The 16349-nt window shown below is 37.9% G+C and overlaps 1 protein-coding gene across 2 annotated transcripts; it reads right to left on the bottom strand.

The window, feature by feature from the left end:
• Positions 1 to 2448: 2448 nt before the first annotated feature.
• LOC119727629 (alpha carbonic anhydrase 8-like) lies at positions 2449 to 15626 on the bottom strand. 2 transcript variants are annotated; one of them, XM_038199592.1, is made up of 4 exons: positions 15409 to 15626; positions 10635 to 10813; positions 9717 to 9809; positions 2449 to 6852 (listed from the first exon to the last, which is right to left on the bottom strand). In XM_038199592.1, the coding sequence occupies exons 1-4, from the start codon at positions 15462 to 15464 to the stop codon at positions 6623 to 6625; spliced, it is 558 nt and encodes a 185-aa protein (XP_038055520.1). In that variant the 5' UTR covers positions 15465 to 15626; the 3' UTR covers positions 2449 to 6622. The 2 variants fall into 2 exon arrangements, with proteins under 2 accessions (XP_038055520.1, XP_038055521.1); XM_038199593.1 differs by lacking the exon at positions 9717 to 9809 and having other exon boundaries at positions 15409 to 15625.
• Between the last annotated feature and the right edge of the window lie 723 nt (positions 15627 to 16349).

Here is a 16349-nt window from a genome sequence, read left to right as displayed (position 1 = left end):
TATTTATGACAAATAGAGTACTGCATGGGCCTTAGTCATGCCATAAATTGATATTTCGTTGAAAAATCCCCAAAATCAATAAAGCCCCCCTTCCCTCGCCTTACACCCCCAAAACCTTTTGAAAATTAAGGCAACAGGGCGGCAATTTGAAGCCACCTTTGACCTTTTATAAAAACATTTGTTTAGATATGAAGGAAAAAACAACACAATTTGGCAGCGAAAAAAATTCCAGTGTTGTCTAAGTACTCCCCCAAGTCAAAAAATTGAGAAACATCTCTTGCAGAAATACTTAACTCTTCATCAAAAGCAGGTTCAGAAATACTGAGGAGTAAGGGGAGTAAAATGTTCCTTTTGAGTGTTTACATTTTTCTTAAAATTATTGATTCAGTGACTGCATTCAATGAAAGACAGTAAAGCGCCACCACAGATCACTTCAGTCTGGTCCGCCATCCCCCTGCATTACACGCCGCCGTGTGAACCGCATAAATGCCTGTATTTTCATCATAATGTACTCCATAAGGACGTGCACAATGCGCTCGTTCATGGGAAACGCCGAAACGCCCAATTTTCTACCTGAACACACGCCATATGGTCGTGCACAATGCGCATGTCCATGGGATACGCCGTATTGGCCGATTTTCTAGCTCCATGCACTGTATATAGGCGTGCACACTGCGCATGATCGATGGAAACGCTGTTATGCCCGATTTTCTAGCTCGCTATTGCCAATACACGTGTGTACAATCGGCCGTGTACAAAACAGCCATATACGCGGTTCAAATGGGATTTTCGCCACGGTCCAAAAAGCTGGTCTACGGTTTTTACGTAAGGTTTACGCTTTAGAGCAGGGAACCAGTTACAGCGTGTGTTTTATCGCAGGATCTTTTGAGTCAAGTTGCTTACGAAAAAGGAAGGAAAGTGTCTTTGCTCTCTAAGTCATTTGAATAAATTCTAATAAAACAAAAAGGCGCGAGAGAAGAATATTATGATTTCAGAGTTGGGCATCGTACTTGAATATCGAATTCGTATTTCAATAAATTTATATTGAAGAAATGCTGCCGTTTATCGGTGTCATACAAAATGCACCAAAACCGTAACTTTTGTTATTATTTGACCCAACTCTTTTTGGTTTTAGCACAACAATTTCATAGGAGCTATGGTTATGTTTAAAATGTACCTCTAGGGGCGATCTTATTGTTATGGTCGCCTCTAGCGGTACGCGCGTTTCTTGGTCGACCCTAGAGGTACGGGCGTTTCTATCGCCATTCTGTACCTCTAGGGGCAATCTTGTTGTATTTATGGTCGCCCTTAGAGGTACGCGCGTTTCTATCGCCATTCTATACCTCTACGGGCGATCTTATGATGGTCGCCTCTAGCGGTACTCGCGTTTCTTGGTCGCCCCTAGAGGTACGCGCGTTTCTATCGCCATTATGTACCTAGCCTCTAGGGGCGATCAGGTCGCCTCTAGAGGTACGCGCGTTTATTGGTCGCCCCTAGAGGTATGCGCATTTCTATAGCCATTCTGTACCTAGCTTCTAGGGGTGATCAGGTCGCCTCTAGAGGTACGCGCGTTTATTGGTCGCCCCTAGAGGTACGCGCGTTTCTATCGCCATTATGTACCTAGCCTCTAGGGACGATCAGGTCGCCTCTAGAGGTACGCGCGTTTATTGGTCGCCCCTAGAGGTATGCGCGTTTCTATCGCCATTATGTACCTAGCCTCTAGGGGCGATCAGGTCCGACCTCTAGAGGTACGCGCGTTTATTGGTCGCCCCTAGAGGTATGCGCGTTTCTATCGCCATTCTGTACCTCTTGGGGCAATCTTATTGTTTTTATGGCGCCGTAACTTTCCTTATTATTGACCCAACTGTTTTAGCACAACATTTTCATATATAGCTGTGGTTATGTTTAAAATTTGTTTCAAGACCAGGTAGATATGCGGCGGGACCAAAGCGGGCGGTCCGGCTGCGAGTCCCGGCCAGGGAATTGTGGTAGTTGCAGGGAAACCCGCGGCGGGTCCTTGGTTGCAGTGTGGCGCGCCCAGGATTTGGTTGGAGGAGGGGGGGGGGGGCTTAATTTTGTTTTTTCAAATTTTTAAAAAGTAATTTTTTTTCAAAAAAAATTGAACAAAGTTTTTTTCCTTAGAAAAAAATAGGTTTTTTTTTAAATTTGTTTTATTTATTTTGTGAAAATTTATTATGTATCGTTCCTTGTTTGGGGATTGTTTTGAGGGGCACACACAAGCTGGAGGAAGGGGACAGTGTCAAGCTTACACAATTCCACATTATTTATATTATTAATATTATGACAATTACACGTGGAAGTTTCTTTGCAAATCTGGGTTTGAAAAAAGTTCATTAGTAATTTTTTTGTTTCTTTTAAGTCAAGGGGTTATAATTGACTTGGGACTTAACACCGAGACTAGGGAATGAATCTCAGTAAAAAGCGGGGTACAGTCTCACAAGGTAACTTTTTTTATTTTAATGTTTCTCACTGCAAGAATTCACAAGGAACTGGAAACAACACTGATTTCTTTAGATTGACAACAGCACATGCTGAATATTCTGTGTGAATTATGAATAACTTCAGATTTGAACATTTAACAAATTGGATTCTCAGTTACAAGATGGTTCCATATCTTTGCTCATAGAAAATCTTCTTTGAAATCACAATTATCTGATACAATTAATTTTGACAAATCAGTGGAATTAAAGATGTAGAGTAAAAAAACAACGAAAACAAAACAAGTGTTTCATTTTACAACTTCTTACATTCCTTTACATATTTAATGCCCTCTGACTTTAAAAAGTAAACTTAGAGCCAAGTCACACTAGGCAATATCACAGGCAATTTGGGGGCAACCGCACAATGAACAATTTACTGTTTCCCCCAACAGTTAAGGCAAATTCCTTAGATTACATGGAATTAAAATTTGCATTCTTTTTTTTCTTGGAGATTGCACAGAAGTTGCCTGTAAATTTCCTCGTGTCGTGGCCCTTACAACCATTCCATCAACAATTTCCATAAATGCTACAGTGATGCAAACATTAGTGTGCCTTCATGCACATGTGGGATCCAATGACATACACGTCAAGTACTGTACCGTATTAAAACCAATAGAAGTACATTTGTTTACTTTCTAATTTGGGTAGCGTGAGTACAGCCAATTACATTGTACATACACAACTACACCACAATGCATTTCATGCTCGATATACACCCGTACCACAATATCCACAATAATATATCTACTGCATAGCTATCCCGTTGATACTTTTAACAAATTTCCATTCATATTTCATTAAACTAGAACAAAGAGAATACCATATTAAATAGTAGAATAGTACTATACAAAACATCTAAACATAGTATAAAACCAAAACCAAATCATATGGAATGAACTGAAGAAAGACCCAAGCACTAGCTAAAGCAGAACATAAAGAAAACCAAGATATTAAATTTCAACCAATTTTTTTTTAAAGTAAATATTAATGCATAATAAATAAACTTTACACATGTAGCGCTAATTACTGGACATTAAATCCTACGTTATATCATGAGCATTTTTGCATGCTTATTCTCAAGGGCAACTTTCTGAAATTGACAGATTTATAAACTCTTTCCTTTGAAATTGAACAGCTGGAAATTATTATATTTAACTAGAACTTCTTGTTCATATTATTAAAAAAGAAACAATGAAAAGAATGCTGTAGTACATGTAGTTAAGTGCTAGTACTTTGATTTACCTGTTTATGGTAGAGTACTTAAACATATTGCAACAAGTTGATATAACTTCTTGAATAGTTTATAATCAAAATACAAGAATTATTTTATAAAGTATACAATTATAAATCAGTCACACACTACCGAATACAATTTGGTCAAAGAAAAAAATTGCCATTTCTCAAAACATGGTCTTACATAGTTGGGCTTCATTTCATAACAAAATACAGAGCTCCATTGAAATTAAGCTCTACATTTTCTTTCTTTTCAATCTTTTCTTGCTCACATGTGAGACAATTGTACAGTAACAGCCCGAATGCCAAGTTTGAGAAATAGGTAAATATAATGCATGTCCCCTTAAATATGGAAATCTCTAACAAAACGCAATACTAATGATTGTTAACCCTGGGGGTATGCAAAATCGTATTGAAATCGGAAGATTCAGGACTGTTAGGGCTATTTTTGTATTCTTCAAGTCTATCGCTAAACGATCCAGAGCAGCATTTTTGTATAGACTGACTCATTACACATGCATCACTATGAAGAAAGTGCTATGCACGTCTCACTCAATCACTCACAAAAGATGAAAAATGCATAGTAGTCAAACAAACTTGGAATTTCTTTATCATTAACATTTTGTTGCATTGCAAAATTCTTCAAACAACTTTACGAATGAAAGAGATTATTCATATTAGTCATTATTTGTGTTATCTACTTACTGCAATAACATTCAATGTGCTGCAATTTCGAAGACAAATTGACAGTCATGTGACTTAGCATTTCACATAAGCAGTTCTGACTCACGAGACAGATGATGACTAACGGTGCTACAGCGTAATGCCATGAATGTAAGGTTTATTCATATTGTCTACAAGAAGCACATAAGGATCCAGTCTGGATGTAATTTCATTTCATCAGGATCAAGGCTAGAAATAAATCTGGGGGAAGTTAACATTGATTGAATACTTCATGAGAGGTCAAGGGAGTTGAATTGGTGGGATGCTTCTGAATATTGCAAGAATTGCTCACAAGAAGTTACTATCTAAGTATCAGACGAATTAGTAATTTCTTCCAAGTTTCTATACTGTAAATCAACCTTTGTTGTTTTGTATCCACTAAATATTTTCCTGTCAACTCCTCCAATCAGGCTTATTTCAATGTATACACTTAAATGACTTATAGGTGGTTTAACATGCCTGAAGGCATTTTGGTTTTATAATTTTTTTTATATATTGCCAGTGTCATTTTTTTAAAATGACAATTGCTGTGAAAATATTACATGTGCCCTGATCATCCAAACAAAATATCTGGCCACATTTCTTTATTGGGCATCATGAAGTTTGGTGCACCAATAGTTTTCCTTAAATTAAAAATGTCTGTGAAGGAGGGATTTTCTGACATATAATCATTTTACACAATGTGAACTGTGTTTGATATTCCAAATCAATAAAAAGCACACCATTTGTTGCACAATGTTTTAAAGCATAAGGTAAACCAAAATGTAATATTCTTAATGTGACACATTGCTTTCCTATTTTGTTTTTATAGTATTCAACTTATTTTCTTACTACCTAGGATGCCAGAAAGCCCTGAATCACAAGCTCAATGATGAAATACATAACGCACCAGATGTTGAAATATTCCTGAATTTCTTTCACTAGCTTGCAGCTCCCATTCCATAAGTTTGATAATCAACAACCGTCAAAGCATTCCACATTTAAAACTATCCTTTAGATCAACCTTAAATAACTAGAACAAAATTAGTTAGCGCAAAAATTTCAAGTACCAAATTTACATACTTCATCCTGGTTGTGGGGGCTACATTTATACTACTCAGTGTGTACAATGTACATGTACATGTACAGTACATGTTCCTAGCTCTTAACCCTGTCCCCAATATTAACAAATGTGATCCTAAAGATAAAACATGGGATACTACACAGGCACATAGGTTCAAGAATCCTACATAATGAATCTTATTAATTGCTCTTAATTAAAAAAATGAGTTTCCAATAAGTTGTACCTGGAAGGAAATGATATGGAGGCACATTCAATTGGCAGAACACAAAATGCTCAGTTCGTATCAATCCATGTTAACAATGATGACTCATGTGCAAATGTGTGTCACAACAATTTAAAGTAATAGTGCAGATGCTGACTTTGCTGTACAGGTTTACTGCAGGTGCTTATGGATTCCCCCCTTGTATCTAATTCCTTTGTAACAATTGATTTGTTTGGAAGAAATAATACAGGGATTTATCTTAAAAAAAGAAGAAAAAAAGCCATGGCAGGCAATTCAGTTAATTGAATTTGCCCAATTACTTCTGTGGCCTTTTAAAGCGACTTAAGTGTTGCTCTGTGGGTGCAGAAAAAAATTGTGTAAAATCAACTTGATTTAAGTTTCATTCATCCAAAAAGTATCAACAGTGGTGCAGTGCAGTTTTTCCGTTTTTTACATATCTGTCAATATGACCAGTATTTTAGTACAGTAACAAAACAAAAACAGTTCAACCACATGTAAATGTTTACATACACAGGCAGCGAGAAAAGTTTAAATGCTGAATTTTAAAGCGAACAATTCCACACCTTGTTTTTTTGGCAAATACAAACAAAACAAGGCGTAACAACAAGTACCATTAAGTTCTAGGCCAATGTCTCAAATTGACAGCCAATATCACAGAACCATTGGGCACACACATTTGCCCAGTTCTTACAAATTTTGCTAAGCAAAAATAGTTTACCTGCCAACATCAAGTCAATGGCTGATGTACGGCAATCGGATGAATCCACTAAGCACGTAAACCTGCTGAGCGGATTTTCTTATTTTTTGTTCGCTGAGTTCTATGATATTGGCTGAGAAGGCAGGGGTTTAATGGTGGATAGTCGGAACACGAGTGACTTACTAGCCAAAGATACCGGAGTCTTTTCCACCGGGCGGCTGCCTTTTGATAGGAGCCTTATTTTCTACTCTACCGCCCGCTGCTGGCATGCTGGCTGGGTCAAGCTTGGGAGGTTTAGCACGCCTACCACTGGGGGAAGGTTCCTGGTCTGATGCTGGCTCTGGTGCTGGTTCTGAGGCTGGCTCTGGTGGACCTGCTCTGTTTGGCTCGCCAGTCACCGGGTTGTTTCCAACTGGAGGAAAAGAGGAAAAAAGGGAACGGCTGAGTTTCGATGTTGGTAAATCTTGTTCCAATCTACAGACTTCAGCCAAGTTCTTTTTTGTTTTTATAAGAACATAAAAGTAAGGATGTGACTTTACGCTTAATTTTATAAACGTTTAGCAAATATTTTAAATATCGTTTAAACGTTTAGCCATTGCAAAGAGGCCAATGCCTGCTACATGTATGTCTACATGCCAGCGTGATTGACTTAATAGCAGGCAGTCATTGAAAAAGTAAAAACTTCACTCTGTGTACCCTGAGTGTAATCATGCACTCCAGTGCTTCTAAGGTTTTGTCTATCAAATAGGTTTGAAAACATTGTACTATGTATATTTAACTCAAGGAAGATCATGTGAAGTAGGTTCTTTTGTTTAAATTTGGGTTTCGTTTAGTTTTGTAAAATTTGATAACGTATTTAGAATTTGTTTTCCTTTAAACATGTAAACAAGCATCCTTACATGGAAGTCAGGTGAAGTTAACGATATGGAATTATGTGGCATGGATTTGGCAGGGTGGAATACGATCAACTTTACAATACTAGAACGATGACATACAAAAGACACTTCACATTTGCCCTTGATCCATAAACCAGGTTCTCTTATTAGTCTCTATTCTTTCAAGATCCTTATTTCTGTTTCCTGATCCCATCCATAAGAGCAGATGCAGTGGTTGTCACTGATGTGAGTAGCATTAGCAATCTAGCAATGGAATGTCTAGTTTAAAATATTGGTCTTGGCAATGTTTACCCCAGCACATTCTGGAACTAAACAGATAAATATAAAGACCTCTATTTTGGGGGGGGGGGGATGATACTCAACCCCCATCCCAAAAATAGAGTGCACCAGACAGCACATTTGTAGAATTTGTTCCATTCTGTAAAAATGAAAATTCTTTGCAACAATGTTTGATCAGAATTCCTAGAGTTTTATTGTACCCTCAACTAGTGCCTTGAGTTGAGACTACAGCATAAAGGTGCAACAATTGCAATCAGGAATGATTTGGGGTTAAGCATGGTGGAATACTCGTATTTGTTTACTGTTGTGACTGAGAGAAAAATCTATCAGTGTTTAAATTCAAAATCAGATGTCCAAAAGGTTAATTAAAACTGCTCAAAAATATGATCCATGGTCTTTGTTTATGTTATTAATCAATCAATTAATTAAAAACAGCGGTATGATATGACCACATGGGCTGTTAGTTGTTAATAATAGTTAAAGCAAAGTTATACTTAGCAAGTCATCTCCTTGACAACTTGCTGTGAGCTCTGTGCATATATTTGCTCTTAGCAATAACAATGTAAAACTTCAACAATAGACCATAACGATAACCCCTAGGCCCTTTTCGCTGGAAACCATTTAATCTTGCATTACATTTAAATTCTAACAAAACAAAGCAGGGTGCAATATTGTAAACATTTAATAAACTAGTGTCCAAAAGACACAAGACTGGCTAGAACTTCAAGTACATGTAGGGAAACTAACTATCAAAGAGTGGAGCAGAAAGTAAAGCAGAACTACTTGCAGAAAAACGTGTCTAAATTTACTAGGATATTTGCATATATCTAATGTCAACAATCATTAGCTATAAAAAGCACTTGATGAAAAGCACAAACTCATCGTTGTTGATTCATGCCCTGTTGATTTGGGAATTTTTTATTAAGGTTACACAGATCTATTGAAATCTAATCAAAGTCCCCCTCTTTTTGTGATAATAAAGTCAATTTTGTGTAAATCTGATAGTGTGGGGCTATTTTTTTCCTTTCAGCCCTGTGACGTGGGTTCACATCCTACCCATGCATCACATGGATTACATGCTTCAGCAGGTTTCTGATTCTGTATTTTTCCCACGGATTTTCTTAAGTTACCTCCCTGTGTAAAACTAAACTTTTCTCTAGTGTCAAAGGCCATTCTAAGAAATCTTTCGTTCCCCCACACAACCCCCCCCCCCAAAAAAAATTTCCCAGATTTTTTCTGCTTTCACTAACAGTTAACAAAATCCATTATGCATATAATGAGTGCTTTCTGGAAGAAAGATAAAATGTCACACATGTACATGGATGTGTAATGGGTGAATGATGTACAATGTACACAGCAATTGGCCAGTTCGGGAGGGCAGCTAGGAAGAATGAGATTGTTTTATTAATCATTAACATTAAATTGATTTAAGAAGATGAAAAACACAGAACTTTGTGGAATATTTCCTTTGAATTAATTCAGTGAACAAGGAATATTGCCATTTGTTGTTAGCACTTTATTGAAGAAAATTATTAAACAAAAAAATGAAAGTCAAAGTCAAAAAAGAACAACTTTGTTAATAACTGTCAAAAAAAAAAACCAACCAGAAAAAAAAGAATGTTTCAGAACAATTTTATTTATGAAACCTACTAATAAACAAAAATCACTTATTAGCCGAGGAAATTGTAGAGTTTGTGCATTTTTTTCAGATTTCAAAAGGAATCTAACCCTTGCATCAATGTTTTTGGCAAGTAAAACAAGTCTCAGTTAATGGTCATAAAAATGAAGTATCTGAAATTCAGACCTCTATCATGAAAACTGCTTCAAATGTATTACAAGTGAACTGTTTTAAATATAAGAAACAGACAAGAAATTTGTGAAAAATTAAAGTCAACATGTGAACAGCAGACTTGGAAATATGCCGCAAGGAGCACACACGCCGTGAAAACTGGAAAGAACTACGCATGGAAATTCTAATTGGCAAGAGCATCAAACGAACAGCAAATTCTGAAATGAGTCAGAACAAACACAACAAGATTTGGTTGGAAGTAGCCGACAACTCTGCAAAAATGGTGACCGCTCCTTCAATCTTTATACATACGATCTGTTTGGTCTGGATAGCGTCTCTTGCCACGATGGCGATTATCGGACTCAGGGAACTCTCCCTCCCCGAAGAGATTGTCATAGCTATCCTCTAGATTACAAATGGCACAGGTATATGGAGGTGTCAACATAAAAAGGAGAAATGAGGTTGTAGGTTTGTGCATGGGATGGGGAGGGGGGGGGGTGTCATGAGAGTAAGTTTACTACTTGGGGTGGGTTTGGGTTCCTGGTTGGCGCAGTTGTACTATGGGAGATCATCACTGTGGACTTCTTTTATGATGCCACAAATTTCTTTCAAAAATTGGGTATTTCTTTCACAACAGAATGCTCATTATCTTTTTCAGCAATATCTGTATTTTGTACAAGAAATTCATGATACCACACAGGAAATTTGGGATCCAGTAAATAAATACTGTTGTCATAAAAGAAATTTCTGTAAGTGTACAAGAAAATTTGTTGGTTAAGAAAAATCGCTTGTATCATACAAGACATTTTGATATTGTGAAAGAAATTATTTACCCTACCCCTAGGCCTTTTTTTTGCTAGGAACATCCTCAATCCTCACAATTTTGCACTTATGTTCAAATGAAGAATACCCACTGCCTCAATCCTTCTAAATCTTCAAACAGCCCTTCTGAATCCTCCAACAGCCCTGCCTCTCAAAATGCATTCAGCCTCAATTACCAAAATCCTCCTCTTCTTCAAACACCATTTAGCCTCATCCTCCAAAATCAACCGATATCGAATGTCCATGTGCCCTAAATCCTCCACAATCCTCCAAAACTGCATGTTGCATTCAAAACTGTATGTTGCATTCAGCCTCAATCTTCCAAAATTGCACGGAGGACTTTGGTTGATTGAGAAAGGTTAAGGTTAATGTTGATATTACTTCAAGTTAAGCTACATGTATATTCACCTGCTGGTCTGATTGGCTGTGGAGGCGAGGGTTTGTACAGTTCCTTTTGTGCCTGTTTCTGGGCCTGTAGCTTCTCTTCCTCTACCTCCTCCTTGGTCTGTCTCTTCGTGGCTGATGCAGTGTCCTCCCCGTAACCACCCAGAGCGATATTTGTCTTACCACCCGGTGGAGCTAGTACTCTGAAATATTCAAAATACATAACACGACAAAATGACAAAGTAGACTACATGTGTGATGTATTTCGTTACTTTTTTAGCGACTATGACCAGAACTTATTTCAAAGGGGGGAAAAAAATTAAGGCCAGATGTCACCTCATGTCACATAAAAGAGTAGAGAACAAAAACATACTTTCTGTTTTCGGACTTAGGCCAAAAAAAAGAATAGTTCTGCTTCCGGTTACCCGACCGACCCTATTTTTAGGCTGCGACCCTAAAAATGTTATCGGCGATTCAAAAAAAAAAAAGAAAAAAAGATTGAATAAATAAAAATATAATTTTGTTGTCTTTTCTGTCTTCACAAAATACCTCATAACAACCCTTTTGCATAAAAAAAATGCTTGTATTTATTTGTTTTCTTACTTACATTCGCTTTTTTTCAAAAGAAACCTCCGTTATTTTTACAAATTCGCTTCGCGATATAAACGATGTCTGTACGGTGACTATATCACGTGGCGACGACTGGTTCCCGCCGCGCTGCGCAGGGGCCAATTTAGAAGACATGATGAAAATGCGGTAATCAGTCCATAGCTATGCGATCGCGACCGATAGCGCACTAGCAGTGCAGGCCACTGTCAACTGGTCGGATTCGACATCGTGAAAAATGCCAAGAAAACACCGATGGAGAAAGAACATTTTTGCAAGTTAATTTACAGAATTGATCTAGATTGTCTGTGTATGTATTTTCTGTGTTCATGAGTTCATTTTGAGATCGCACTACTCGTATTTGGAGTGATACATGCCGCGTGTTTCCCGAAATTTTTGACTGTGAAAACAGGTCTGTCGGCCCATGGCGGGCCGCTCGCCAAACATGCTTGCATCACACACCTAGGGAGTTTTGGCCAGCTCCCCGCGTCTTGACTAGCGTTGTGCATATGGTGCGAACGACCTGAATTTTCCATTATTTTTTGAAATTATCGAACATAAATATATTGACAATAATTAAAGGTAGGTTTTATTCACTTTTTGTTGCCATTTCGTGTATAGCTTTCGTAGTGCAATGGAAATAGTTCAGGCTAAAACTTCGCATATAATTGAATACCCCATTCAATCTGCATCAAAAAAATTGGCAAAAAAAAAAAAAAAATTCCGACCGACCGACCCTATTTTTGAAAGGCAAGTAATCGGAAGCAGAACTATTTTTTTTTTGGCCCTACCTAAATAGTCGGCGATGACACCAGCATAGTTCGCTAAGATACTATGTTGAATATTTTCAGCAGGCTTATTTTGTACAAAGAGGGCAGGGTTTAGTTTAATGAGGGAAATTAAGGGGTAAAACTCCCGGAAGCAGAAAATGGTCTGAACTACTGTGACTGGTACATCTCTAACCATCAAAGCAGGTAAGAAAGTCATACAACTGTTTTATGCGTTATGGGCTATTGAAATCCCCACTGACATTGAGAGCCTTCTGTTTGAAAAGTGTTAGCACGGTTAGCCATGAAACAGTCGTTCTCTTGCTTTCCACGACCGTGACATGAGCTATAGGCCTACTCACTTAGCTGGGGACTGGGGTGATTTAATTTCAAGTGACAACATAATTTCGATCTCATATGTGCTCCCCTAGCAACGCAACGGGACGGGACCATCCACGCACAGGCAATATACTGTCAGACCCCCTAAAGCTACGCGGTCCTTTTTCTACGCATTCTATTTTCTCCTCTTTTTTTGTTTACAAATACTTGTGTGCGTTGCTAAAATAAATACAAATTATGTATCGTGCTTATCTGAGTACAAAACAAAATAAGCAATACTACATTGTACACGTAGACGGTAAAAACTATTTCAAGTTAAAAGATACAGTTCATTATATATAGGGGGCCTAGTCTGCGCCTATTCAATGGATTAGTTAGACAGTCGATACAAAATAAAGCAGATTAATAGGTAAAGTAATACAAAGAATGAAGCCCAATGAACGGGGAAACATCTTTAACTATAAGAACATGATTAATACTCAGTTGCAACGGCGAAATTTCACGGTTTTCTTCTTATTTTTGTTAGTACCTTACACAGACTGGCAACAAGTCTAGAAGTACATCATGGCACCTTTGGCGGTGTGGTGAATTGGCCGACTCTGTTCGTAATGAGTAGAATGGATCACGTTTGTAAACACATGTGCATTTCAAGCGATAATAAGGAGTCGGGAACTAGCGCAGCTTTTATGGCGGATACCAGTTCAAGCTGGTTCCCGATTCCCTTTTACAGTCGAAATGCACATGTATGTGTTTACAAACGTGACTCATTATCATAATCGATGCATCGCGCGCGCTCGGTAACGGAATCGCACTCGGGATACGGGGACCATCGAATGTACGCTGGGCATGTAGAAGAAATCGCGTCGTTCAAACATTAAACACGATCGGAAATTTAACGTGTTCAAGATCGCGAGGGAGCTCTCCGAAATGAACGGAAAATTTCACTTTTTTTCCGGATCGTAAGTAAACTTTAGTACAACCATCTTAATTATCGATGTCTACTTGTACCTCAGGTGGCATATCTAGTAATTTGGAGGCTGTTTTGAAGGTGAAATCTGATGTTTTTTGTTGGAAAATGGGACGGTGTTGTCCAGCTCGCGGTATTAGCTTGGACCTTACTATCGCCAGACCATGTCCAAATGTTAAAAAAGGCGATAAGTTGGGTCCAAGTTGAAGTTACTCGGACTACCTACATTTTTTAACATATACCTTTATTGTTATCCACATCAGTGATACAATAAGAACATTAAGAAATTACATTTATTTATAAATAAAAACATCTACATTTTGTTCATTATCACACAGAAAACGTCAGACATGGACAAATTCACAAATGTATAGTCGGACTCCTTATTATCGCGGCATCCCTATTATCGCGGCATGGGAAATTTCTCTTTTTACAGTGTCAAAACTCCTTCAAGTGGCGATTTTTATCCAGTTCACCAGTCATCAAGGATTTTCTACCGAGTTGTATAAAAAGGACGATTAAAAAATGTTGTGTCTTTCGGGACTTTTAACGATTTTAATAAATATTAATGTTTTCCAAAACTTGCAAAATTTTCCCTCACCGTGTCTGCTAAAAGGTACCGTTTGTACTTTAACATAAATCTTTAATTGCGCTCTGTCCATGAAAGTTCCATTGTCTGGTTCCCATTCTTCAGCTGCAAATGTAAAATGAAGTCGAACGACGATATTTGCAGCGCGAAATCGTAACAACTTTTACGGGATCAAAATAAGCACCGCGCGTTAGCGAAAATAAAACGGCACACCGTGTAAAGTGAATGGCGCCCTCAATCGCCGATCAGTAGACTTGCCTCGGGGATTTGTGTTCTCCTTTCGGGGGAAGGGCAGGGTCTTAAGAAATCATCCTGCAGACATTTTGTCTTTAATCAACTTGAACGTTACAGGGAAAATATCAGACTTTATTCAGGGGGTGTTTTGGTCAAACATAAACTATGAACAAAAAAGTTGGGATCATTATAAAAACCACTTCCCGCATACCGCGATAATAGGGAGTCCACCTCCGTTCGCACACGCCGCGCATGTCTATTTTCACAGGCATCGTACACGGAATAAACCACACCACCCTTCAGATTTTTTTATATTAATTTAAAAAGGAAGAGTTATACTACACATAAGACATGACAATTCTGGAAGGTTAGTGGGCAATCTCTATTCCGAACGAGAAACGTGATAAGTACCGCGATAATACGGCGTTCCATACTACATACACCAATGTAGCAGTAAAAAAAAAAAAAAGGAAGAAGGGGGGAACCTAGGACTCAGGCGTAGGAACAGGGGGGGAACCCTGAAAGGGCCTGGCAAGGTAAAAGGGGGGAAATGCCACCATCTGGAGGGGACAAAGCTATAAAAAAAAAAGCAATTTGGAGGGACATGTATATAGAAAAAAAAAATTAAAAAAAAAAATACTTAATTTTTGGGGCCTTCTACTTTCTAGTAATGAAAATAATCAACATCAATCCTTGTTTTACCGGCCGTACCATAATATGTTTGTGAACGAGCAGTACCATACCGGATTTACAAATGCGATTGCGATAACGAAATTGAAATTCCTAGTTTCGGCGCACCGAATTTACAAACGAAGTGGCTATCGTTACGGCACTCGTTGTTTAGCGCCCTCTACGATTTTTTTTTGATACGCACGCAGGTATATAATTATTTGTTTCCCCACGTTTTATCGAGCAGTGCGCCAGCTCAGCCGATAGAGGGTAGGATTTTGCACCGCGAGGTTGCGGGTTCGAATTTCAGTTTTGCACTCGAATTTTTTTCCTTTTCTAACCTGAGGCTTTGGAGGATTTTTTTTAAAAGGGAAATAAAGTCCGAATTTCATAAAGTTCAAATTCACTTTTTTCCTTCTAATTTTATATTTTCTTGTCATGTTTTTTTTATAAAAGTTGCCAGGTTGCAGTCTACCGTAACGATAGAAAATGGGAAATGCGTTACGGCTGCCGTAACAATAGCCACTGCGATTTACAAATCCGTTGCTTTCTACTTCTGCAACAGCTTCGCCTTTCCGGGCATTGCCATTTGCGCAACGGCGACGGATGACGAGATCTTACACCCACCTTGAGGTTGGCTTAGCAACAGTTTCCATGCCAACACAGTTACCTGTAGACGTCATTTTGGGCAACAATTTTGATGAAGTTTATCCCCGAAGTAAAATATGTTGTAAAAAAGCAATATTTCTGACTCTATTGGTCGATTCTTTTCTCACAAAATTTAGCAGACACACACTACACACCGTCCCCGCCTGTCGGTAATGGCATTAGTCGGGTGCCTATAATATTTCTTGTAATTAATTCGCGTTCGAAGTTCAGGTACTGTGCCCATGTCATTTTTCGGCGCGGTCGTTGAGTGATACATGAATATGCATGATTTTGTACTAAAACATTATTTGATTGGCTTATGGATTAATTATATTTGTACTCAGTCATATTATTTGATTTAGGAATAGGAGATATTAAGAAAAATATATGAATTCGTACAATAACAATTATTTTTAGTGGTAAATTCGTAGTATATTGATGATAATTTACTAAATTGTATGGATAATGAGTGACTTTGCTCTGTTAATGCATCAAAAATTGGCCAATCGCCAGGGCTGTATTATTTATTTTTAGTCATTCATTTGCAAATGCAATTACCGTAAAGGAAGCTAAAGATAATAATAATTTTCGGTCTCTGATTAATATTACACAATTATTTACTCTTCTCCCAGTCCCATTAATATTTCTCTCTGAACCTGTTAAAAAGATGCAATTATATGTTCAAAAGGGCAATTAGCTTCCTGAAAAGCTTCAAGTTCAAGATCACGAGCCGAGAGAAATATACAAAATAAAATAATGCAAACACTACTCACGTCCACGCGATCTAAACACACGAGAACAGAACAGGAACAACAATTTTAATTGATCGATATTTATAATATCACGTCAGATTGCTGCTTTAAGGCTTCCGGTTTAGGGGATTCCTTTTGTCACATGATCTGAAGATGACCAATGAGAGA

Source organism: Patiria miniata, unplaced genomic scaffold (genome assembly GCF_015706575.1).
Source record: "Patiria miniata isolate m_02_andy unplaced genomic scaffold, ASM1570657v1 HiC_scaffold_20, whole genome shotgun sequence".
Classification (NCBI taxonomy): domain Eukaryota; kingdom Metazoa; phylum Echinodermata; class Asteroidea; order Valvatida; family Asterinidae; genus Patiria; species Patiria miniata.
Note: the sequence above shows the minus strand (reverse complement) of the source record. Positions and strands in the feature narration are given on the sequence as shown.

What these genes read in the sequence shown, in the direction of transcription:
- LOC119727629 (XM_038199592.1), bottom strand. Translation starts at nt 15,464, where the DNA reads ATGACGTCTACAGGTAACTGTGTTGGCATGGAAACTGTTGCTAAGCCA. An exon ending in GTTGCTAAGCCAACCTCAAG is followed by an intron (nt 10,814 to 15,408) that starts GTGGGTGTAAGA and finishes TGAATATTTCAG; the next exon opens with AGTACTAGCTCCACCGGGTG. An exon ending in ACAGCCAATCAGACCAGCAG is followed by an intron (nt 9,810 to 10,634) that starts GTGAATATACAT and finishes TTTGTAATCTAG; the next exon opens with AGGATAGCTATGACAATCTC.